This window comes from Ovis aries, chromosome 9, assembly GCF_016772045.2.
Source record: "Ovis aries strain OAR_USU_Benz2616 breed Rambouillet chromosome 9, ARS-UI_Ramb_v3.0, whole genome shotgun sequence".
NCBI lineage: Eukaryota > Metazoa > Chordata > Mammalia > Artiodactyla > Bovidae > Ovis > Ovis aries.
The window spans coordinates 39,157,084-39,180,773 of NC_056062.1; the positions used below are offsets into that span (position 1 = coordinate 39,157,084).

Genomic DNA, 23,690 nt, shown 5'->3' on the forward strand with positions numbered 1-23,690 from the left:
GGCGCTGGGAGGAGCTCCTGCGGGGGCGGGGCTCTGGCTGGGCGGGGCTCCAGCAAGCGGGGCGGGGCGCGGTCGGCGTGCAGGGATCCTCCCCTTTCCTCCGGCAGCGCCAGCGGCCGCAGCACTTCCGGGTCGGCGCGGAGGCGGGGCGGAGGAGCCGCGGCGGCTGTTATTGTTCGAGTGTGCTCGGCCGGGCGCTGTCTCCCTCGGCTCGGTCGTTGTCAGTTTGTCCAGCTTCCCCTCGGCCCCTCACTCCCGGCGGCTTACGGCGGCGGTGGCGGCTGCGGAGGGCGGGGCCTGGCTTTTCGAGGCCGAGTGGCGCCGGGGTGAGGGGCGCAGAGGAGGAGGAGCTGCAGCAGCAGGAGGAGGAGCCGTGTGCCCTGGCACCGAGCGGCCGCGGCCATGGCGTACGCCTATCTCTTCAAGTACATCATCATCGGCGACACAGGTGAGGCCCTGGGCGCGGCGGCCGACCGGCCGGGAGGCGGCGGCCCGGGGGCCGGGGCCGAGGGGCAAACGGCGTCGGGCGGCGGCGCAGCCTCGGTCGCCGCCGGGCGCCTCCCCGCCGCTCCATTTCCGCAGTGCTGGAGCTGGTGACGTGGGCACTGCGAGCGGCCGCGGCCTGGCCCGTCGCCCCCGCCCCGGCCCAGGCCGGGCCTGCAACCGGGGGCCGCGGCAGCCGTTTTACCGCCCGGTCTGGGGAGTAGATGATAGGGGAGCTGGCCTGGCTCTGAGGGTTGCACGCCCTGCCCGGAGCCTCTCACCTTGGGCCTCGCCGCCGCCCCCGAGAAAGGAAAAGGGGGGCCCAGGGAGAGCAGAAGGGGATGGAAGGAGGGTCTTGGCTTCCCTGACACATCCCACCTTCTCCGACCCGTTCACATCTGCCACGGCCTGGGCAAAGCGCTCCCCGGCGTGGGACAGCTAGCTGAGAAGGAGACATTAAAAAAAAAAAAAGATGTATATGTGTGTGTATGGATGTATTTTTATCACTGAACTGCCAAGTCAGAGTAAGTAACATCCCATTACTTGACGCCTGGGGAATGCTTTTCGAGGTCATTAAAACACGGAAGAGTTCTGTCTCTGTCGACTTTTGCCACGTGTAAACTCGCGTTATTTGATAGTAATGCAAGGCCGTTCAGTGCTCTCGGATGCGTGCTTGTGCGTGTTGGGGATACTGGCCTTTTTTCCGATACATGAAATCCAGGCCCACAAATGCCAGTTAATCAGGTGACCTAATGTCCATTTGAAGCAGAAAGACATGCAGCTATTTTTCACTTAAAATGACATCCCAGTGTATTTTGCAGACAAAGTAGTCGAACTCATTGAAAATATATTTTTTAATTATGGATTTTTTGGCATTACTGTGAATCTAATAATAAAACTAAGACGTGTTCAGGTGTTACAACTATTAATATACCAGAGTCTGATTTCAGTGATGACTCTTGCACAACTTTGGACCCTTTGCACAACTTTGGAAATGTAAGCAGCAGCTTGTGGTTGTACTAGTGATATGTCAGGTTGAATAAGTAACACAAGAGGCATGTTGATTGCTGCCTAAAAGAAAGATTTTCTGCTGTAAATAGTGTTTCAGCAATGTTTTTTGGCGTGCGCGTGGAAACTTGATGGTTCTCTATGCAGAATCCTGGATAAAGCAATGTTTTGCAGATGTTCAAGTAGCAAATTTATATACTTTTTAAAATGCTGAAGGAAGTGGGGTTTCGAAGCCTACTGGTACATTTTAATTTAGGTTGTATCCGTGAGATTGGAAGAGGAAATTCCCAATAACTGTAATACTAGTGGGTTTGGGAAGTGGAAGGAGTGATTATGGACATCAGCAGTAGTGACCGTTGAAATTAGCCTTTGCAGGTCTCTCTCTTTGAGCATACCTACCAAACATCTACTGTGGGTGAAGAGTTGTGCTGGGAGTAGTGGGGCTGCAAATGTTAGCAAGTTGGTACTGGATTCTTTGGGAATTTGCCCTCATGCCAAAACAGCGTCCAGGCAGTTCAGAGGGAAGACATTCATCCTTGCCGTTGCTGCTGTCGCCACCTGGTTCAGGTACACTTGGCAATAGATTGTCCACTGCGCTGCCTTTCTCCCCCTCCAGGAAGAGCAGACAGGGCTCTTAGGGGCCATCCCTCCCTTTCCATTCGTTTGTTTGACCTTCAGGGACCTCCAGGTCTAAGCATGATTTCCCACGCTGGTCTTCTTTCCCACTGTTACTAGTCCCTGGCTTCCTCCTGCCGGTGAGGCCCTGTGCTTTTACCTGGTCACTGCTGCTCCTGCACTTTGTTTGGGGTGCCTCTGTCGAAATTTGTCTGTCCTCAAAGTTTGACTAGAGTCTTACATAATGATTTCACAGTCAGCATTTATTAAGTTCTTTTGATGTGTTAGGCATTGCTGGTATCCCAACTGGAAGTGACTCCACCTCCTTATCTGGATGTATCCCCCTTTGTATTAATTCCTGACTGTTTTGTAGATACTTGGGTGGGCATTTGTGTTTGATTACATATCTCTTGCAGGCAGAAAAGGTGTTTTTGCATGGTTTTGTATGCCAGGAAGAGCTTAGTAGAAGGTAGGCCCCAGATACTGAATTACATAATTGAAAGAATAGCCAAACAGGCCATAATGTTCCTATTAGTATACATTGATAACTTGACAGAAGAATTTTTTAGCCAAGTTCTGCCACTTTCTATTTATATCAACTTTGACCAGACCCCTTTACCATGTTTTCTTAATTCAAAGTAGACCCACTTAATGTGGCCCCCCACACACAAGAATGATAGTAGATCAATAGTGGGAGAGCCATCCTCATTTTTTTTTCACGTCATAGTGTGGAAAACATGCATTTTTAAAATGAAGAAAATCACTCCTTTTCCTGATTTTCAGTTTTCCTCCCTATTGAAACAGTCATTATTATCATGCCCCCCCCCCAAAGATTAAGTAAGGACAGATATGAAAACACTGCAAATATTGCTGAAATGTTCCTTTTCTTACTATAGGGCCAAGTGCAGTTAAAATACAGCTTTAAAATTTTTCATGGGTAACGCCTTATTCCTGAAAAATCATTTAGGAAAATGTGTCATTTAAACCTAGATATAAAGTGGAAATTGGTTTTTAACAAGCCTGGATTAATATCATAAGCAGATAATTATCAAATGCAGAAGGAGAGAAAAATTATAATAAACCTTTAATTGTTGCTTCTAAATTCTGGCATCTGCCTCCCATTCAATCTCATCACTGCCCTCCTTCTCGTTTCCTGCCTCTCATCTTGGTACACAGAAGCACAAACCTAGTGGTGTTCTATCTGAAATACCCTTTCTTCTGGGCTCCACTCCCCAAAACCCAACTCGAGCCAAACTGAAAGTCAGGTCAGAGTTTTTTATTACCTTAGCAGCTCCTGTTCATTCATTCATTCTTGCAGGGTGATAACAAACCCCACCCTTCCCTAGCTCCCTGTACTAGTTCCCTCCTCTCTTTCTTTATTTAACCACCCCCACAGTTTGGTTTGCCTGTTTTTTGCTTAAAAACTTTTAAGGACAAGTGTTGTATGAGAAGGGATTCTCTCGTAGCTTAGTCATTAAAGAATCTGCCTGCGAAGCAGGAGACCTGGGTTCAGTTCCTGGGTCGGGAAGATCCCCTGGAGAAGGGAATGACAACCTACTCCAGTATTCCTGCCTGGAGAATTCCATGGACAGAGAAGCCTGATGGGTACCGACAGTGGAGTCGAAATAAACAAGACAAGCCTGAACACACCTTATCCTAATAACATCTGAATGTATTTTTAAATTTGAGATATGATTGAGGTATACAGTGTTTTAGTTTCAGGCACACAGCTGTAATGATTTGGTAAGTATGTTGCAAAATGATTACCACAATAAGTTTCATTAACATCCATCACCACACATAGCTAGAAAGTTGTTTTTTCCTTGTGATGAGACCTTTTAAGATATACTCTGGTAACTTTCAGCTGTTCCATACAGTGTTGATGACTGTATTCATCATGCTGTACATTACATCCCCAGGACTTATAGCTAGAAGTTTGTACTTTTTGATCGCCTTTACTGCTACTGCTGCTGCTGCTAAGTCGCTTCAGTCGTGTCCGACTCTGTGCGACCCCATAGACAGTAGCCCACCAGGCTCCCCCGTCCCTGGGATTCTCCAGGCAAGAACACTGGAGTGGGTTGCCATTTCCTTCTCCAGTGCATGAAAGTGAGAAGTGAAAGTGAAGTTGCTAAGTCGTGTCCGACTCTTAGCGACCCCATGGACTGCAGCCCACCAGGTTCCTCTGTCCATGGGATTTTCCAGGCAAGAGTACTGGAGTGGGGTGCCATTGCTACAGCATCTTAAATAATCTATTTGTTTGTTTGGAATGTTTTTGACTTTGTTTTAAAAGTGAGGGTAGGCATTCAGTATCAGACATGTTTAATAGATAAGTGGATGGGCTCTTGGGGGAGGTGCTGCAGGGCTCTGCCTGGAAGATAATACTTGATTTGCCAGGTGGGCAAAGGGGAGATATCTAATAGATAATTGCAAGTACATGTTTGTAGCTCAGTCATTGATGTTTTTAAAACATAGTGATATTTGTTGTCTGACTCTGTGTCTCCATGGACTGCAGCACGCCAGACCTCCCTGTGATACTGGGAAGTTGAGAACAGAGCTGTACCATGGGCCATTTTATTGAAGACTTTGCATGTGAAAGAGAAGGAAAGAGTGAGAAGTTTAGAGTTGATTGAAAGATCAAATTGGCTGGTGTGTGTGTGTTTATTCGGATAGGGGAGACTTGAGGTCAAAAGTTTGAAATTACTAGAGAAAGGGCAGGGGCTAAATCCCAGAGGATTCTGGGAAAGAACAGTATTTGATTCTCTGTAGGTTTGGAACTGTAACATCAGGAAGACGTCTTCCTCTGGGACACTCTAATTTGAGTTTCTTTAAATTCTTATGAGTCACCTGGTGTATTGGTTTTTTGGTGTTTTTTTTTCTTTTAAGGATTCACTGAGGGCCTAACCCTCAGTGATTTTGAGTCACTCTATCTGAAGTGGAGCTTCATGTTGTAAAACCTAAGGCCAGAAACACTAATCGTTTTATATAATTATATGAGCAAGTTTGTTAGACTGTTTCGGAAAATACACAGTAGGAAAACAAACTGGGAAGTTGGGAGGTAGAAAAATTTCATTAACTTTTTAGAAATTATAAGATATATCATACATGTAAAACAAATTCATAGTATATGTTAACACAGTTTAGAGAATAGAGTTGAATCAGATAACCCATGCGAGAGAAATACAGAGCCTCATCACTTGAGTCTCCACAAGGCTTCCTCTCACCTGAATTCTGTATTCCTCCTTCCTTAGCTTTTCTTCGTAGATGTCTCACTTAACACATCCCTAAACTATAGTGCCTAGTTCTGCCCATTTTTGGATGTGTTTAGTTGTTTTATTAATGAGAGCTGCATTCCTGAAACATATCTTCTAATGTCACCCAGAATCTACTGGAGGTTTTTGCATTCTGCATGTTATTTACTGTCCTTCAGGATTTTTGACTCCCCTTTCCCTTTGCTTCCCACAGTGTATTTGCTGCCTGCTTCCCCTAATAGTTACATTGCTCCTGAGACTTCCTTTTGAGCCACAGAGGCCGCGGCCCTGGGTTTCTCATCCCTTGCCCGTTTCTTCCCTGGTGGACCTGCCTCCGCATCTCCGGTCATGCCCCACTCTTCTGTCTAGTGCTCCTGTCCTTTCTGTCCCCACTCCATTGCTGCTCCCACTCCAACGTGAAATTAATTTCCTCCTTTATCTCTCCCCCTGCTCCTCCTCCCCCATGTTATCTCAACAGCTCTCCTCTTAGCCTGTCGTTTTGCTGTTTGACTTGAGCAGATCTTAATTTTGCCAGCTCAGCTGTTTTTCCCTCTCACTCTGGCCCAGCTGTGCTTGCTCCATTTTGTTATTCTGTGCTCATCCTCGGTCTGGGAGGCTGTGTCCTTTGCCACAAAAGATACAACCACGTACTGACTGGCCCCGTCCCTCTCTCTGACTTTTCGTTTTCTGTGACACTTCCCCATTTGTTTTTATCAGTCACGTTCATTTGCAGGTTTTAAAATACTCCACATTCTAGCTGTTATTCCTCTCTTGTAAGTAAAGGACACCCAGCAAAGAGATGCAGAGTTCCCTCTGCTGTCATACACTCATAGTCACCCTTTTTAATGCCTGCTGCTGCTAAGTCGCTTCAGTCGTGTCCAACTCTGTGCGACCCCATAGACGGCAGCCCACCAGGCTCCCGTCCCTGGGGTTCTCCAGGCAAGAACACTGGAGTGGGCTGCCATTTCCTTCTTCAATGCATGAAAGTGAAAAGTGAAAGTGAAGTCGCTCAGTCATGTCCAACTCTTCGAGACCCCATGGACTGCAGCCCCCCCAGGCTCCTCTGTCCATGGGGTTTTCCAGGCAAGAGTACTGAAGTGGGGTGCCATCGCCTTCTCCTCTAGTGCCTGCAGTGTTCCTCAACTCAGACAACTTGGGTCTCGCCCTTGGAGATGCTGTTTTCGTGGCTCTGCAGCGAGTCCTGGACGTCTGTGTTTTTTGAAACCGTCCTTTGCAGTGGTGTGTGGCGCTCCTCTCCTTGCCAATGCTGAGCCTCTCTGCCTGACTTTTTCTAAAATTAATTCCTTCCTACTGTCAGGTGTTCTGCTCTCTGGGATTTCAAGTAATTGCTAAGGCATATTCGGGTCAATCCCTGGGTTGGGAAGATCCCCTGGAGAAGGGGATGGAACCCACTCTCGTATTCTTACCTGGAGCATGGACAGAGGAGCCTGGTGGGCTACAGTCTGTGGGGTCACAGAAAGTCAGACATGACTCAGTGACTAACACTACCACCACTGAGGCATATCCTGGAGAAATCATCATCACATTAGTTTTTGGCACTCTGTCTACCTAGTGGATTCTTAGGAATTCTCTACACTTTTTGTAGTTCATGCGCAGTATCGAAAGCTTTTAATCCTTTAACTGCCTTGTGTGAAGTAACCGTTCCGTAGATGAAGAAACTGAGCTGTGTCCTTTGGGGCAAACTATTTCTTCTCTCCCACAAGCTCCTCTACTTTTCATAGCTATGCTGTACCTCTAAGTTTCTCCAGTTCATTCTTGAGTGTTGCCATTCTTAGGGGTAGCTGACTGTTACTGTGTTTCTGGTCCAATCTGAGGAAATAAAGAAGAAAATGAATGTTGATGGATGATGAGTGAAGTTCTTGAAGGCACAGAGCTAGTGCCTCAAAACACAATGAACGTGTGCTAGGCAGCCTCTGCTGCTTAGGCTGCACACATTGACCAGTTTATTTCTCCTTTCAAAAAGGATTTAAGGGCACTTACATAAGTGCCCTTTCTACAGTTTTAAATGCAAGTAAGAGAGAGGGTATTAGTTTATGTTGCTAACAAACCACCATATTCTTAGCAGCTCCAGCAATGCAAATCTTAGAGTTCTGAAGTTCTGCATAAGTTCATGTACGTGGCAGTACATGTTAGAAGTCTGATGTATGTCTCACTACGCTACCATCAAGTTCTTGGCAGGTTGGGTTCGCTTCTGGAGGGTCCATGCTCATTCAGGTTGTTGGCGGAATTGTTCTGTGCTGAGGTCTCCGTTTTCTTGCTGGTGTCATCAGTTCCTGGCTTCCTGAGTCTACCCACGTAGTCACGTGATTTGGCCCAGAGCCCCCTTCCTTCATCTTCAAAGCAACAGTGGGTCAGGTCCTTCTGTGCCATGTGTTTCTGACTCTTCTTGAGTCATCCAGTCTCTCATTGAAGCCTGGAAAGGTTTTCTGCTTTTAAAGACTTATATAATTAGATTGGGTTTACCTGGATAATCGAGGATAATCTCATCTTGAGGTCTGTAGTCTTAATCACATCTGTATGGGCGCCTTGCCTTGCAGGGTAGCATACCCATAGGTTCTGGGGATTGATTAGAGTGTGTGTATCTTGAAGGGGGGAGTGGGGGGTTTTATCCTCCCTACTACATCAGGCTGAGGAGAAGCAGTAGGTAGAAACAAATTGAAGTCAGAAATAGCATTAATATCCATGCTTTGTACACTTTTTTGATGTGGACACTGTATTTAGCACCACTGCAGAAGGAGACGAGGATGTCAGAGGATGGGATGGTTGGACAGCATCACCGATGTAGTAGACGTGAACTTGGGCAAACTACGGGAGGTGTGAGGGACAGGGAGGCCTGGCGTGCTGCAGTCCATTGGGTCACAGAATTGGACACAACTCGGGGGCTAAAGTGAACTGCACTGCAGAGAACTCTCTCTCATCTACTTACTTATAGTAATCATCAATTTTTAAAAGTATATGTACTCATATACTTAGTCCTTAATTGAGTCTTGAAAGACATTTTCTTCTGGTTCTCTTAAAAAGAATACAGTATGGTGAAAAATGTAGATATACAAGTAGTATATTTGAACATGAGCTTCCCAGGTGGCACTAAGGCTAAAGAACTGCCTCCCAATGCAAGAGACATAAGAGATGCTGGATGGATCCTTGGGTTGGGAATATCCCCTGGAGGAGGGCATGGGACCCACCCCAGTATTCCTGCTTGGAGAATCCCCATGAACACAGGAGCCTGGCGGGCTACCGTCCATGGTATCTCCAGAGTCAGACACGACTGAAGTGACTTATCATGCACACTCGCATATTTGAACATATGGGGCCTTTTCTAGGGGTGCAACTCATTGAATCTGAACAGTTATATCCATGAGGAAGGCTCTACTTTACAGTGAAGAAAGGTGGACTGATTGTCATATCACACAGCTAGTTAACTGACCAAGCTGGAATTTGAGCCCAGATCTTTCTGACTCCAAAGGCCATGCTGTCTCTCCCATGTCATACATATTTCTTAATTCCCACATATGCCATATCATATCTCTTCTGTTGGCTTATCAGCTGCTTGGTCTGTTGAGTTGATGTGGAAGTACACAGTCCCTCAGTTCGCTTTTATACTAAAACAGAAACTACCTCCACTCTGCAAAACTGAGCAGAAATATTCTATCAATAAAACAAGGATAGTCTGTTTACTGCTCCTCAGCAACTCTGTGAGCTTGGGCAGCCTCTTCAGTCTCTGAATCTCAGTGTCTTCATCTATAAAATGAAATGACTAAATGAGATTTTGTGTGTGACCCTGACTAAATAAATGGTTAATAGTTCATCTTCATTTTTTATCTTTTTTGTCATTTTTATACTTCTTTGAATGTCTTCAAGAATTTCCCCATATGCATTTGAAAAACCAAACTTGACCAATGCTATATAGTGTTTGAATAATGCTGTTCATAGCAAAAATCATTTCTTTCACCCTCCGTGTGAACTAATATGTTCACATAATAGTTACTATGTTGACTTTTTTTTTTTCCACTTCCTTGCGTAGCTTGCTCATTTGTGGCCAGCTGATAACTTGAAAGAGTCTGCCATCTTTGACTCTCATTTCTCCAGAGTGTTTATCTGGCAACTCTCATCTTTGTTTCAGCCCTACTATTTCACTTTTTTTTAAGTCTATTTTTTGTGTAGCCCAGTACTCTTATTTTTTTAAAAAATTCAGTCTGAGAGGTTGTCTTTTACCAGGAGAATGTAATCATTAGTGAATTTGAATTTTTTCCTGCCATCCGGCACCAGCCTATTTCAGTCACGAGCAGGGGTCACGGCCTAGGTCCCACATTGCCCCTTTGCTGTGGACTTCCTGGGGAGACACACTTGTCCCACACAGGAAACAGTATGGTAGACAGACCTCCCAGGCTTGTGTAGTGTCCTTGTAGGACAATCTGGGTAGAGGATACCTGCCCACAACTTATTTGTGCAAATGAACAATTCATTTAAATTCCTGAGTTTTCTCTTTGTAAAACGTGGGTAGTACTACTGGCTTAGTGTACTCTATAGAGTTGTCCACCAGTGTTCTAAGTTTTTGGGTTTTTTCCCTCTAACTTTGTAGCTGTCTTTGAAACTCAAGTGTCAGTAGTTTGTTTCCCTTCATTTATTTACAGTTGATAAAACCAGTGTAAGTGGTGCATTTATGTCTGCTCTGCAGCCTCTGACATTATTAACATTGATGGATAGCTCCCCGTTAACATTTGTCCACCTTTAGCAGTAACTACTTGGAGAAGGCAATGGCACCCCACTCCAGTACTCTTGCCTGGAAAATCCCATGGACAGAGGAGCCTGGTAGGCTGCAGTCCAGGGGGTCGCTGAGAGTCGGACACGACTGAGCGACTTCACTTTCACTTTTCACTTTCATGCATTGGAGAAGGGAATGGCAATCCTCTCCAGTATTCTTGCCTGGAGAATCCCAGGGACGGCGGAGCCTAGTGGGCTGCCATCTATGGGGTCGCACAGTCGAACACGACTGAAGCAACTTAGCAGCAGCAACAGTAACTACTATGCATCTAGGAGGCAAATAATACGTTATTCTAAGTCCTCTTGGGTATTTTAGCTTAGACTGCACTCTTAAAAATTTCTTAAGTGCCTGCTGTTTGTGATTAGAAAAATATCTGGATTGGCATGGTGGCTCCTGCTTACTCATTGCTTTGGTAAAGTTCAGGCATCTTTAGCTTCAGTTTTCTCATGTAGAAAATGTCAGTAGTACTGTCTAAGTTACCTACCTCACAGGATTTTTGTTAGCTTGAAATAAACCTTGTACACAGATGCTTTGAAGCTGCAGGGTGCTTTATTAATGGTAGTATTTTAGAGATAATTTTCCTTATATGTTGAGTATCCTAAAATTAAGTTGTGTGTTTGAGGGGATGTCTTGCTTATGGAAAAAGGTATTCACTATGCTGACTTTACGGAGAAGGCAATGGCAACCCACTCCAGTACTCTTGCCTGGGTAATCCCATGGATGGAAGAGCCTGGTAGGCTAAGTCCATGAGGTCTCGAAGAGTCGGACACGACTGAGCAACTTCCCTTTCACTTTTCACTTTCATGCACTGGAGAAGGAAATGGCAACCCACTCCATTATTCTTGCCTGAAGAATCCCAGGGATGGGAGCCTGGTGGGCCGCCATCTATGGGGTCGCACAGAGTCGGACACGACTGATGTGACTTGGCAGCATGTTGACTTTAAAGTATAATTACTTGAGTTGAAAGAAGCAAAACAACATGTTAACCTGCAAAATGGCAGTTCTTTGATCTTGAAATTCTCTCTGGACTCTATAAAAGAAAAAGTCTTTTCCAAACTTGGATGAGAAGAATATTGGGTAGGAGGTGCTCTTTTTCACTGGTCTCCAGAAAAGAGGTTGTAAGACGGAGAGTTGTTTCCTGTACTCACTCATGGTGTCTTGAGGTTGCTTGATAAGGTTTCTCTTAATTTTGAACCCCTTTCGAAAGAGGCAGTTCTATAGATCTGCAGGAATCTTCAGTATAAATGAATCTATTGATCAAAAGTTATCTTCTCTGTTTGGCCCAAGTATTGTTGGTTCAGTTTTAACCATTTCAAAGGGCAAAGTAAAAGTACATTTGTCCACAATCACTTATGTTAAAAGCTTTACTTGATACAGATATTAATAAATAGGGAAATTAGTTACTAGGTTATAAACTGAAGCAGTAGTAGTTGTTTGCCTGGTGAGATAATTGACCAATCCTTTAAGAAAAATATTTGTTACACTTTTCCAGGATGACCTTTGGTATGGGGTGAAGAATTTCTTCTGGTTTTGCAGCTAAGTGGAATTTTAACTGGTTGAATAACTATCCTTAAGTACTGTCCATCTAGTCCACCTGGAGAGGGAATGCTGCTATATTCAATCCTAGATTTTTACATTTTATATTGGCAACAACTTGGATAAACTCCACTTTGGTTGAAAGAGCTAATGTGTAGATTACACCAGACAGAATCCAGAATGGCTGACTAAATTTAGCAAAGTGGAGTTTAATAAAAATGAAGTGAAAGCCCTGTGCACTTTTTTCTTAAAAAAAAAAAAAAAATATATATATATATATAAAAGATGGAGGTAGCTGGTTAAATAGCAACACATGTCTAAAAACTTAGAAGTTTTACATAACTAAGTCCAGTAGGAGTCCACAAAGGAAGAAGTGTGGTTCTCGGGAAAAGTGTAATGTACAAACAAGGCAGGTAGTAGTTGTGCTCAGTCAGGACTCAACTGCAGTTCAGTTATGGAAACTTGTTTCAGAGGAACATCTGCTTATTGGAGTCTGTGCTCAGAGACCAGTCAGGGTGGGACAAAGGTGTGTCAACCATATTTCCCAACATATTTAGGAAAGGAAGAATAACTGAAACATTTTAACAAAAAAAGAGTTAAAGGAGAATATAACAATGACCTCAAATACTTAGGTGACTGTCATATTAAAAAGGGGCTTCAACTTACCCTTTGTGGCTTTTTGCAGACAGAATCAGGACTACAAGTAGACGACTCGCTGTGAAATGGAAAGAGTGTTAAGTGGTGAGTAGGTCGGTTACTGGGGCTGTTCAGGCAGAGGTTTGATTGACACATTAGGGCATGGAAGATGAAATTTATGCAACCAGTAGGGGATTGGATTCAAATATATGTTTTTTCTTTTTAAAGAAAGTTAAGGTATTATGTGGGCATTCCTGGTGCTGGAGTTAAGAAAAAGGAGCAGGACTGCCCTACCCTAAGAGGGAGACAAGTTTGCCACAATGACAAGATGGTGTAATAGAGACTTGTCTATGCAGAGTACTGACGGAGCATGGAGAAGACTCATTCATTCTCCCTGGAGTGAACAGCTCATGACATTCAGGTTTTCAGTAAACATTTATTGAGGACCCACTGCATGCTGAGAACTGTGCTGTAGCTTCCATACATTGCTTGCAGTAATGCTAGATAGCTCTTGACCCCATTTTACAAATGGTCAAATGTGACACAGACGCTTTGAGAACTTCCCTACCTGATAATCCTGTAGAATCAGTTTGTGCTTTTGCCTCCGTTTATGTATTTGTTGTGTATGGAGAACAGAGAATGGAACTGAGCTCCTCAGTCTTCTGTTTTGCCAGGAAGGTGGGATGACTCTATACCAGGAATGTTCTGCAGAGTGTGGTCCTATGGAGCTTTTTGTTGGAATTTGTGGAGGCTCAGAAATACAGGAATCTTGGGACCACACTGTGAAGAGCATTGTGTGGTATAAAGAGTTGGTTTCATATGCTCTGGGTACAGCTTCATAAAAGAAGCTTTATTCTCCATCTCTGAATGGGATAACTAACTCTTCACTCAGACTTCTGACAGGAGTTATTGAGGCCTTTCCACCATCTAACCTTTTTTTTTTCTTGATTTCCCCCCCCCCCCACCCCTCCCCCCATCCATTTTGGCTTACAGTTTCCTTTCTTGGAGAATTTACCCAAGAAATGGAAAAATCATATTGGATTTGAATGTGAATGTGTGAATGTTGAGCCTTAGCCATAAAAGTACTACTGATTAGTTATTCCTTAGTGGCTTTTAGGAGTTAAAAAAGGAAATCAAAATCTTCAGTTTCACAACGCATTATTTTACTTTCAGGCTTCTAATTTTCTTAGCAGACCAGTATTTAATGTGACTATTTATGGTCACACTAGACGTTGTGCTAGTTATTTAAATGCCACATCACATTGGAGGTTGTTGGATGGGGCTAGTGAAAGTATTGCTTATATAGTATTTGATGCTAAAATAGATCCTTTGAAAAACTCAGATTTTTTTTTATAAAAACGATGAATGTTTATGGTGAAAAATGAAAATTTAAATACTCCACCATTTTACATAGAATAGTAATGATTTGTGTATCCTTCTAGAAATTTTCTGTGCATCTTTAAACATGTCTGTGTGTGTGTTTGTGTGTGTGTGTCCATCCGTCCCAGTCCCACCAATATGATTATATAAATGGTGCTGTTCTTCACCTTTTTTTTGCTTAAGGGTAAATCTTGGGTGTCTTAACATATCACGAATTAATCTATCTCATTCTTTTTAAAAACCTGTATAGCTGAATCATTATTACCTCAGTCAGTCCTCAGTTTTCTTAGTCCAGGTCTGTGCTAGCAGACAGCAGAAACCTGCTGTGGTCAGCTTAAGCAGAGCAGCATTTTATTGGAAAGATAGGATGCTCCATAGAATTGATAGGAAGGCAGTATAATCAAGCTTGAAAATGGCACAACCAGGGAAGGCAAGACACAGCCAGACTCCTGCTGGCAGTACAACCTGCTGAAGCAGGTGCTGGTGCTTGCCAGCCGTCCGGCACCTCCTCTGTAGCCGCTGTGGATCCTTTCTTTCTGGTTCCGGATACTGACGCATTCTTTCAAGATTCCAAATTCTGAACAGGTGCATCTGATTGGCTCAGCCGAGGTCAAATGTGACCACAACGGAAGGTCATAAATCATCTTCCATTAAGAATAGGAATTTAGAAAGAATATTAGTATTTAATTGTGAATTTAAGTATTCACGTATCAATACTTAAATTCAACAGGCTAGCCTCAACATTGTCTGTGTCGACTGATACCAAGTCTGCAGGGATTTAAGGAGCTTGATTTAGTTACTGTTATCATGTACTTCTTATTAACCTAGCACTGCAAGAAATGGATCGTTCTGCTTACAGTCTTTGATTTTGATACTCATTTACATCATAACATACTACTTAGACATCATGTGCAGTAAACTTACTGTATGGTGATTATATTGTACGTTTACATCCAGACATCTTCTTCCTTTCATAGCATCATGAGAAAGTATCCTCTTCAAGCTCCTTCACTGAAATTTATTTGTGAGATCTTTACTTTATGAAACAGTCAGGAAAATGGTCAGGTTAAAATACGTTGACACACCTGATCTATTACTTTTTTAAAACCTTCCTTTGTTAAATTTCTGCTCTGTCAGAGTCTTTAAGCGTATAGAATATTTCCTTTCTTTATCTTACTATTGATGCTAATACATGGTGAGGGAGATAGCTTCTTTTTAGTTAGAGGAGGTATTGTTTGCAAGTAGTAATATGTATCAGAGAAGAACAAACTCAGGAGGTTGGGTGGTACAGTGGAAAAATATGACTTATATTGTAAATTTTAAAACCTTATTTTGAGTTTCAGTTTTGCTTCTTACTGTGCTTTAACTTGAGGCATGTCATTTAAGCCTCTGTTCCTTCATCTTTAAAATAAGGTTATCAGGAATTCCCTGGCAGGCCGTGATTAGGACTCAGCACTTTCACTGCCATGGCCTGGTTTCAATCCCTTGTTGGGGAACTAAGATCCCACAAGCTGTGTGGTGTGGCAAAAAAAAAAAGAGAGAGAGAGGGATTATCATTCCTGCTTTACTGATGTCATAGGCTTACTGTTATGGTCAAATAAGATTGTGTGTGAAGAGAGAGCGTGTTTTCACCTTGAAAATCTCAAAAGTCATGCATATATTTTACATAAGACAAGAGTGTGTTAGCTTGAACTCAATTATAGAAGTCCATCGCTGCAGTAAAAACTGCTTGTTCATATTGAAGTGGGTCCTTTGGGAATTAGGCAGGTATCAGGTAGTCTCACTATTCTAAGCTCAGTGATCGCCAGAGATTCTAAGTGGAAACCAGGGTAACCCTGTTTTGAACTTAACCTGTACCGGGGTACAGCATCATATCTTCACTATTTTTTGTTACTTATCTGTTATACCAAGCAGGTAATGGCGTCATATTAGTTGTAGCTGGAAAACTAAAGAGGATTGGACACTAAGACCAGTATTTTAGTCGACTATAGCTAGGCCCGTGATTCTCAGACTTCAGGGCACATCAGGATCACCTGAAGAGCTTGGTGAAACACTGATTTAACGACTCCACCCCAGAGTTTCTGACTCATTAAGTGGGGTGGAGCTGATAATTTGCATTCTAAAAGTTTCCAGGTACTGCTGATGTTGCTGTTCTGGGGAAGCGCACTTTAGGGAATCAGCGCTTTAGTGAAGGCATGTAATTCATCATCTAGGCTGATCCCTAATTCATCAGGACACCAGGGGTAACTAAGCCTGTCCCTGGCAAACAAGGAAACAGTGTCATCATCATTTTACCTGTTTGAAAAATCTTTACAAAGAGGGTTATACAATAGAATTGTCACCTAGTAGATGACTTATGGTACCCAAGGTTGGTTGGTTGGTTGTTTGGCTGGCTGGCTGGTTGGTTGGTTGGCTGGCTGATTGGTTGGGTGGTTGGTTGGTTGGTTGATTGGTTTATGTTAAATTCCCAGCTGTGATGATTTAGTCTTGTTTTTTCCTTGATCCCTGTCCTTGTAAATATTCATTAAAAGAGAACAGAAGTGTTCTAGATTCTTCAGCTGCTTTGTTTGCTGTGAATCCTAGCATAAATGTTGTGGATGGGTTCTTTGCCTGGGTGTGTGATTGGATGAGATGCTGGAGAATAATTTCCAAATTTGTGTCTTATCAGCACAATAAGAGGTACATCTTACGTTGCAGCCCAGGGTTTAAATATGTATGTAAGTGCATATGTGTGTGTGTGTGTGTATGGCAGTAGCTTGCATATAGCACTTGTCCTATCTTTATTGAGTCCCTGCAGTCTAGTATTTGCTATTTTGTTCTAGTTCATTTTTTAAATGCTAGTTGTAATCCAGTAAATTGATTTCACTGGTTACAACCTACTATTTAGAGAACATTGCACAGAGGGCCCCTTTGCTTCCAACATACTGTGACTTTCTAAGATTCTGAGAGGTATACTTCAGTTTCCTTCATTCTGATTCTTCTCACTCTAAGCCATTTTCCACCATTAAAACAAACTAGTTCGAGAAAATCCCAAGAGTGGGAGGAGAAAAAGGAAAGGGATGCTATTTTTAACCACATTTCTGCTCTGTTACTTGCTATTAAATTTAATATTCTGTCATTTATTCTCTATGTAAATTAGCTAGTGCTCCATTTTATTTTTTAAGTTTTAAAAAGTTATAAATTGCACCTAGCTTTGTTTTCATGAAAATATTGCACAAGCTAGGTCTTTCTTAAGAATATCTAAACTCAGCTTATATTAAAAAACCCTCAGCTTCACCAAATTAAAATTTTCTTCTGATGAAGGATGTATTAATCATACTAATTCTAAGAGTCTGAAGGAGATGGAAATTACAAACAGAATTTTGAACAGGGGAAGTCTGGTATAAAGAACCACTGACTTTAATGTGGGGTTAGAGTAATGGGGAAGTGGACTAAGAGAATTCTAAAGAATACAGAACAGCAGGTGGAGGGCCCAGCCACTGTCCCTAAGACAGAGGCAGAGTGTGGGAGGAAGGAACACTCCCTGGAGACCTCACATTTTCAGAGGGAAATTACACTTAAATCAGGGGTGGATAGTGTCAGAGACACAGTTCTTAATGTCACGTGGTCATGATTTCATTCTCCAACATCATTTTTCTACCTGAAAAAGCCACTGTTGGGAATAAAAATTTTTTTGAGAAATTGACTTCTTAAAATGTAGACTTGTTTGTCATTATATAGAAAATGCGAGTATGTCACTGTTTGATCTTTTCAGCGCGCATTCAGGACATAAATTCTGCATTCACTGAGCATCTATTAATTCTAAGCCAGGCCACAGAGCAGAGTGGTTTTCTAAATGCAGAATGTTATTGCTCCTAAGGGAGGCAGGTAGATGTGTGAATTGATAATAGAAGTATGATACAAGAGGTGCTTAATGAAGTGTGTAGAGAGCACTATGGCCGCAGCGTGCAATGAAGTGTTAGTCTGAATTTGTGCCAGGAAAGGGAAGGAAGCATAGATGTGTTTGTTACCTTTATTCTTTACGTGCCATTTCTTTTATTCCTTGCAGTAGCTTTCTGAGTAAAGTGAATGTATGATTACCGTGATATGATAAGCAAACAAGGCCTTGAGACCTGAAATAAGTTTTTCTACCGTTGTCGCATGTGGGATCCAAATATAGTCCAGTGTTTCTCTCTTAAATTGGTGGTGTACATTGAAATACAGGAGGCTGCAATGGTAAAAGTTTACCAAATGTAAAGCACATTTCTGAGAAGAATTTCAAAAGTGAATTAGATGTGTTCCTGTCCTTAGGGGTTGCTGGTCTGGCAGTACTGGTAGAGTCCATCAGAGCTCTGGAGATGGAGATGGCTTGGCCATTTCATAGAAGGGTCCAGAGTGTCTTCCTCCCTGCCCCCTTAGCCTTCACTGAGAGGTTTCTCAAATAAATGCTCTGTCTTTCCTGTTGCCTCTTCCCTTATTTTAATATTTCTGGTGTTTGAGTCTCTTTATTTTTTACTGACCACAGTAGGAATCATTGGAGATGGAGTCAACAAGACTGAGAGACCAAGGAGTCCAAGGAGGGGGAGGAAGGAAAAATTGCTCCTCACGAGTGCATTTTTATAGGGTTTCTTGCGCTACTTAAGCATTTTAAGAAACTTGTCTCAGAGCTCAAAACAACAAAAACCTATTCCCTCACAGTTCTGGAGGCCAGCAGTCCAAAATCTAGGGGTGGGCAGGGCTGTGCTCCCTCTGAAGGCGCCAAGGAAAATCCTTGCTGCTCTTCCAGCTTCTGGTGGCTCCAGGGGCTCCTGGGTTTGTGGCAGCACAAATCCAGTCTCCTCCTTTGTCTTCAGACAACCTTCTCCCCTGCGTATCCATTTATCACTGGAATTAGGCCCAACCTGAATGCAGGCTGATCACATCTCAGAATCCTTAATTATACCTGAACAGATCTTTTTCCAAGTTAGGTCACATTCAGAAGTTCCAGCAGTTGGGACTTAGACATGTCTCTTTAACCCACTCCAGTCAGCATCAGATCAGTATCTAATAGCAGTAAATGAAAGGATTGCTGTCTCAGATGTGAGGGGGATGATGTGTGGGAAACCAGCAGCATGAAAACAACTCTGAAGTCATTTTATTTAAAAGATAATTATAGATTGTGAATATTTTCTTCAGTTGTAGAAACTAGATATTTAAAAATGTGAACTCAAGGTCAGATCAGTTTGGTTGGAGATTTTGCTTCTCAACTGTATTCATCTTGAAGAATCCTCTACTGTTTTCATTAAAAATTTTGAATATGAAGAACTCAAAATTTTGGAATTTGAACCTTATGATAGTCCTTTGAAGTAGAAATGCCATGTTTTTCTTTTTCCCATTTTACAAATGTAGAAATGGAGCTTAGTTTCTATAATGAATTTTGTCTGAGGTTACAAGTTATGAAATAATGCAGATGAACCCTGGTGTCCCAACTATAAAGCTTATGTTCTTTTTAATGTGTCTTGCTGAGTTTATTAATTTTCTGTTTAAAAGAGCAGACCTCATTGTTCTGTCATGTTTCACGGGTTTCTTGGTTTGGAATGTTAACATGAAGAATAAAATTTTCTCTTTGCAAAATAAGCCACAAATATTTACACCAGATTGCCACCTCTCTGCATAGTCTGTGTTTGAGGTCTGTCAGTTCTTTGGTATGACTTTAAAACATAGAGTTCTTCAATGCATTACTTTTAGTCATGAAGACAGGTCATTCATTTGTAGAACATCTGGTTCGTTCTGCTTTTGGGAACCCAACATCATAGATGACAGTGTGTAGCTATGATTTCAGGATAAAAGTTGATGAAACTTTAGATCTTTGCTTCCCCCACATATTTTAAATTAAACTGTCTTATGATTTTTAAAATGGAGCAATCATCAATCTTTAAAAATTATCTTGAAATTGGTAGAAGTTGGTTTAGGACTAGAAAAATAAACTTCAGTAGAATACCTAGTACTTTTACCAGTCCTCCTTGTGGAGAAGGCTCCATTGCCTAAAAACATCGCTGGTGGTTTATTAATTAGATTCTTGGGTCTAACCAAAGACTGAATCAGAATCTCTGGGGCGAGGCTTTAGGAATCTACAATTTTAATGAGTGTTACTTAAAATTGTTTGGCATTGATGTGGTAATCAGGTAGTCAGTTCTCACCACAACACTGAGGCCTACTGAGAACAGTGTATTGGACCCTGAGTAAAGGAAGAAGGTCAGAGAAGGCAATGGCACCCCACTCCAGTGCTCTTGCCTGGAAAATTCCATGGACGGAGGAGCCTGGTGGGCTGCAGTCCATGAAGTCGCTAAGAGTCAGACATGACTGAGCGACTTCACTTTCTTTTTTCACTTTCATGCATTGGAGAAGGTAATGGCAACCCACTCCAGCGCTCTTGCCTGGAGAATCCCAGGGACGGCAGAGCCTGGTGGGCTGCCGTCTGTGGGTTCGCGCAGAGTCGGACACAACTGAAGCGACTTAGCAGCAGCAAAGGAAGAAGGTAAGGTGACTTCACAGTAGAAACTCTAACAGCTGTTAAGTGCAGCAGTTTCTATTAAAGAGTGGTTGAGTAGCTAAAGCAGTTTTTAGAAAGAAGAACAAATCTGGAGGCACCATGCTCCCTGAGTTTAAGCTATATTAGAAAGCTGTTGTACTCAAAACAGTATGGTATTAGTATCGGCACAGACATAGATCGATGGTACAGAATAAAGAACCCAGAGGTAAACCCATTCATATGTGGTCAATTAATTTGACAAAGGAGCCCAGAATATACAGTGGGGAAAGGACAGTCTTCATTAAATGATGTTGGGAAGACTGGGCAGCCACATACAAAAGAATGAAACTTAGACCTTATGAAACTGAGGGTGGACTTACATCTTACCAAATGCCTTCACGGCAGCACCCAGTAATTGGAAGGCCTAGTCAAGCTGATGCATCAGAAAGATCATCACAGTGTTTTCATTTTTATTAAAGTATATTGTGCTTATAGAAAAAGGCACATGTCCTAAATACATAGCTCAGAGAAGGTTTGTAAACTGGACACAGGTAACTCTTACTGTACAGGAGCCCTCTTAAATTTATTTCATCTGATTCTTGCAACAATGCACCAAAGAAAGTATAGGAATTTCCCCAATTTTATAGATAGAATTTTGAAGCTCAGAAGGTCAATTTCCTTGCCCCGTGTTACAGCTAGTAAGTGACAGAGCTAGGATTCTTACCAGGATTTTGAGGCATAAAGGAAATACTATGGAAACCCAAGGAACTAATCCCCATATTAGCTCTGCATGGGAATTGATAGCATCTTTGGAACAGGAATGCTTTAGTGAAGAAAGCATTGGAATCTCTAAGCATGAGTTTAGAGTTGCCAAGGAGTGACAAGTTCCTGGGTAAGAGATGCCAGAGGAAGAATGTAGTGTCATTTCAGAGGACAGAAGGTGATGTGTTGTGCTTAACCACAGGCTGTAGACCATGGTGTGATAATATGATCTGTTGGGATAAAAATTTCTCAAAGAACATCATTTACTGTTTTGGAGGGCTTATATTTTATATATGTGCATTTTAGCAAAAATTTTCAGAGGTTTATACAAATAGATTTGAGGCAGAGGTTGAAGGTGGAAAGTTAGTTAAGTCGCTCAGTCGTGTCCAGCTCTTTGCGACCCCGTGGACTGTAGCCCACCAGGCTCCTCCATCCATGGGATTCTCTAGGCAAGAATACTGGAGGGGGTTGCCATTTCCTTCTCCAGGGGGTCTTCCTGACCCAGGGATTGAACCCAGGTCTCCCACATTAGAGGCAGACGCTTTAACCTCTGAGCCACCAGGGAAGCCAAGACCATGTCTTATTGAGAGCCAGAAATGGAGCACTGAGGATTAAGAGGGGAAAGCATGGAATTTAAGGTATTTCTGAAGAAACTGATGAGATTGGTGAGCCATTAGCTGTAGGAAGAAAAGGAATTAAGAGATTTTCTTGTTGATGTGATCCATTGGGAACCAACTCCAGAGATAAAGAAATACTGAAGGTGACTCTTGAGTTGTTGGAAGAATGGTAGGCAGGAACATGAAACAGAATGGATTAGGTTTTACAAGTTTGCATTCCCAACCTGAAAGAGTTAAAGTGGACATGTTCAGAAGGCAGTTGGATATAATGAGAATGAAATTAATTAAGATGGTGGCTAGAGAGATGTGTTCGCCAATCACTAATTTATAGATATATGTTGGGGCTATAGGCCTGGGTTAGTTCTGTCAGCTGAAGAGAAAAGATAACCAAAGATGAAATGGTGGTGAAACCTCCAGTATTTAAGAAAAGGAGCAGTTGTCACAGAATTAAGGGACCAAGGAGATGATTACAGCCTGAAAAAGCCAGAAGTGGTAATTTTTAAGGAGATTGTAGGTAGATAAATTTTACAGAAATATTTTATGGCACAAATAGATCATGTTTCTGGGTCAAATAAATTGAGGACTGAGAAAAAGCCTAGCTAATTCAATTTGGCAATTTGGAAAAGTGTTCGTGATTGTGACCCAGAACCCCCAAGTATTTTATCCAGAATTAAAATAGTAGAAGTCAACATATATTGAATAAGACAAGCTATCTGGAAACTTAACTGGTCCTGACAAATGATCAGTAGGTGGGTGACTAAGGAGGCCTGGGAAACACCATAGTGGCCCTTGGATATAGTCTCTGCTTTGAAAGATACTTTGATTCCCTGAAGAAAGGATGTGGTATCTTGAAAGTGAGGTCAGTACTTGGCCAGAGTAAGTGGTATTGCTATTAGCAGAGCAATCCATACTCTGTTGTGAGATGATAAGAGGGTTTCAGGTTCTTGTATCCCTAGAGTAATTACCAGACTGTGAGATGATTCTTGAGGTCCCTCAGTAATAAAATCTGTGATTTCTAATTATAACTTTTTTCTCTACCATATGGGGAAATTTTGAATGCTAAAAATAGAAATGAAGAAAAAAGAGGAATCTTAAGTGCATATTGCTAAATGAAAGAAGCCAGTCTGGAAAAGCTACATACCGTATGATTCCAGCTATGTGACAGTCAGAGAGAGGCCGGACTACGGAGCAGGAAGATGAGTGGTGAGGGGGCAGGACTGAGAGAGCACTGGGGATGTTTAGGGCAGTGAAAGTTCTGTGTGACACTGTAACTGGATACATGATAATTTGTCAAAATCCATAGGGTGGAGAACACCGAGAAAGAACCCAGATGTGAAGTGCGGACTTTGAGTGATGGTATGTCAAGGCAGGTTCATCAGTTGGGACAGGTGTTACAGCTCTGGTGCAGGAGGCTGGTAGTGAAGGGGGCTGTGCTCCCGTGGGGAGGAAGGCTGTGGGATCTTGCTGTACTTCCCGCTTAGTTTCGCTATGAACCTAAAACTGCTCCCAAAAATAAAGTCTCTTTTTAAAAGCAGAACGGAAGATTCATATCTCAGTTGCTCACCTATTTTGTACCTTAACACTTAATAATTTTCCTTTCTCTCCTAGACCTGCAAGGCTGTTGAAGGGGTATTAGAAATCTAATGGGTTTGTGCCTTTTGTAGTGTAAAAGAGAAATTGTGAATACAAGAGAAAAAAAGTCAAATGTTTTGAAATTCCATCTTTTTTTCAGTTAACTAGAATCTTAAAACATTCAAAAAACTTGAAGCAAATAAAATACTTCCTAAAACACAGCCATATGGGGGGCTTCTCTGGTGGTCCAGCGGTTAAGAATCCATGCTTCCACCGCAAGGGGAACTGAGATCTCATGTGCTGCCCCTTAAGGCCAAAACATTTTTTAAAAGAAAAGTTTAAAAAAAAAAAAAGCACTATATATAGATACACACACACAGAGAGAACTTATATAACTTACACACACACAGAATTTATCTTTGATTTGTTATTGTTCATTTTGACACTTCAGCAAAATTGAGTGACTTCTCTCTGCCTTAAGCCAGGTAGCAAGTGACAAGGTATTCATTGTCCTTCTCTCATTGAGTGAATAACCTAGAAGACATTGAACCGTTCAG

At 42.3% G+C, this 23,690-nt stretch overlaps 1 protein-coding gene across 4 annotated transcripts in view; it reads left to right on the plus strand.

Annotated features, from left to right (window-relative positions):
• Positions 1-137: 137 nt before the first annotated feature.
• RAB2A (RAB2A, member RAS oncogene family) overlaps positions 138-23,690 on the plus strand; it is a 65,143-nt gene continuing 41,590 nt past the window's right edge. The window contains exons 1-2 of one of the 4 annotated variants that reach the window (XM_027972978.3): positions 138-448; positions 12,362-12,417. In XM_027972978.3, coding sequence (XP_027828779.1) covers positions 12,399-12,417 — 19 coding nt within the window. In that variant the 5' untranslated portion in view covers positions 138-448; positions 12,362-12,398. Of the gene's footprint in view, positions 449-586; positions 1,008-12,361; positions 12,418-23,690 lie in introns of those variants that run through there. The other 3 variants (XM_027972979.3, XM_027972977.3, XM_012183740.5) reach the window with 3 other exon arrangements.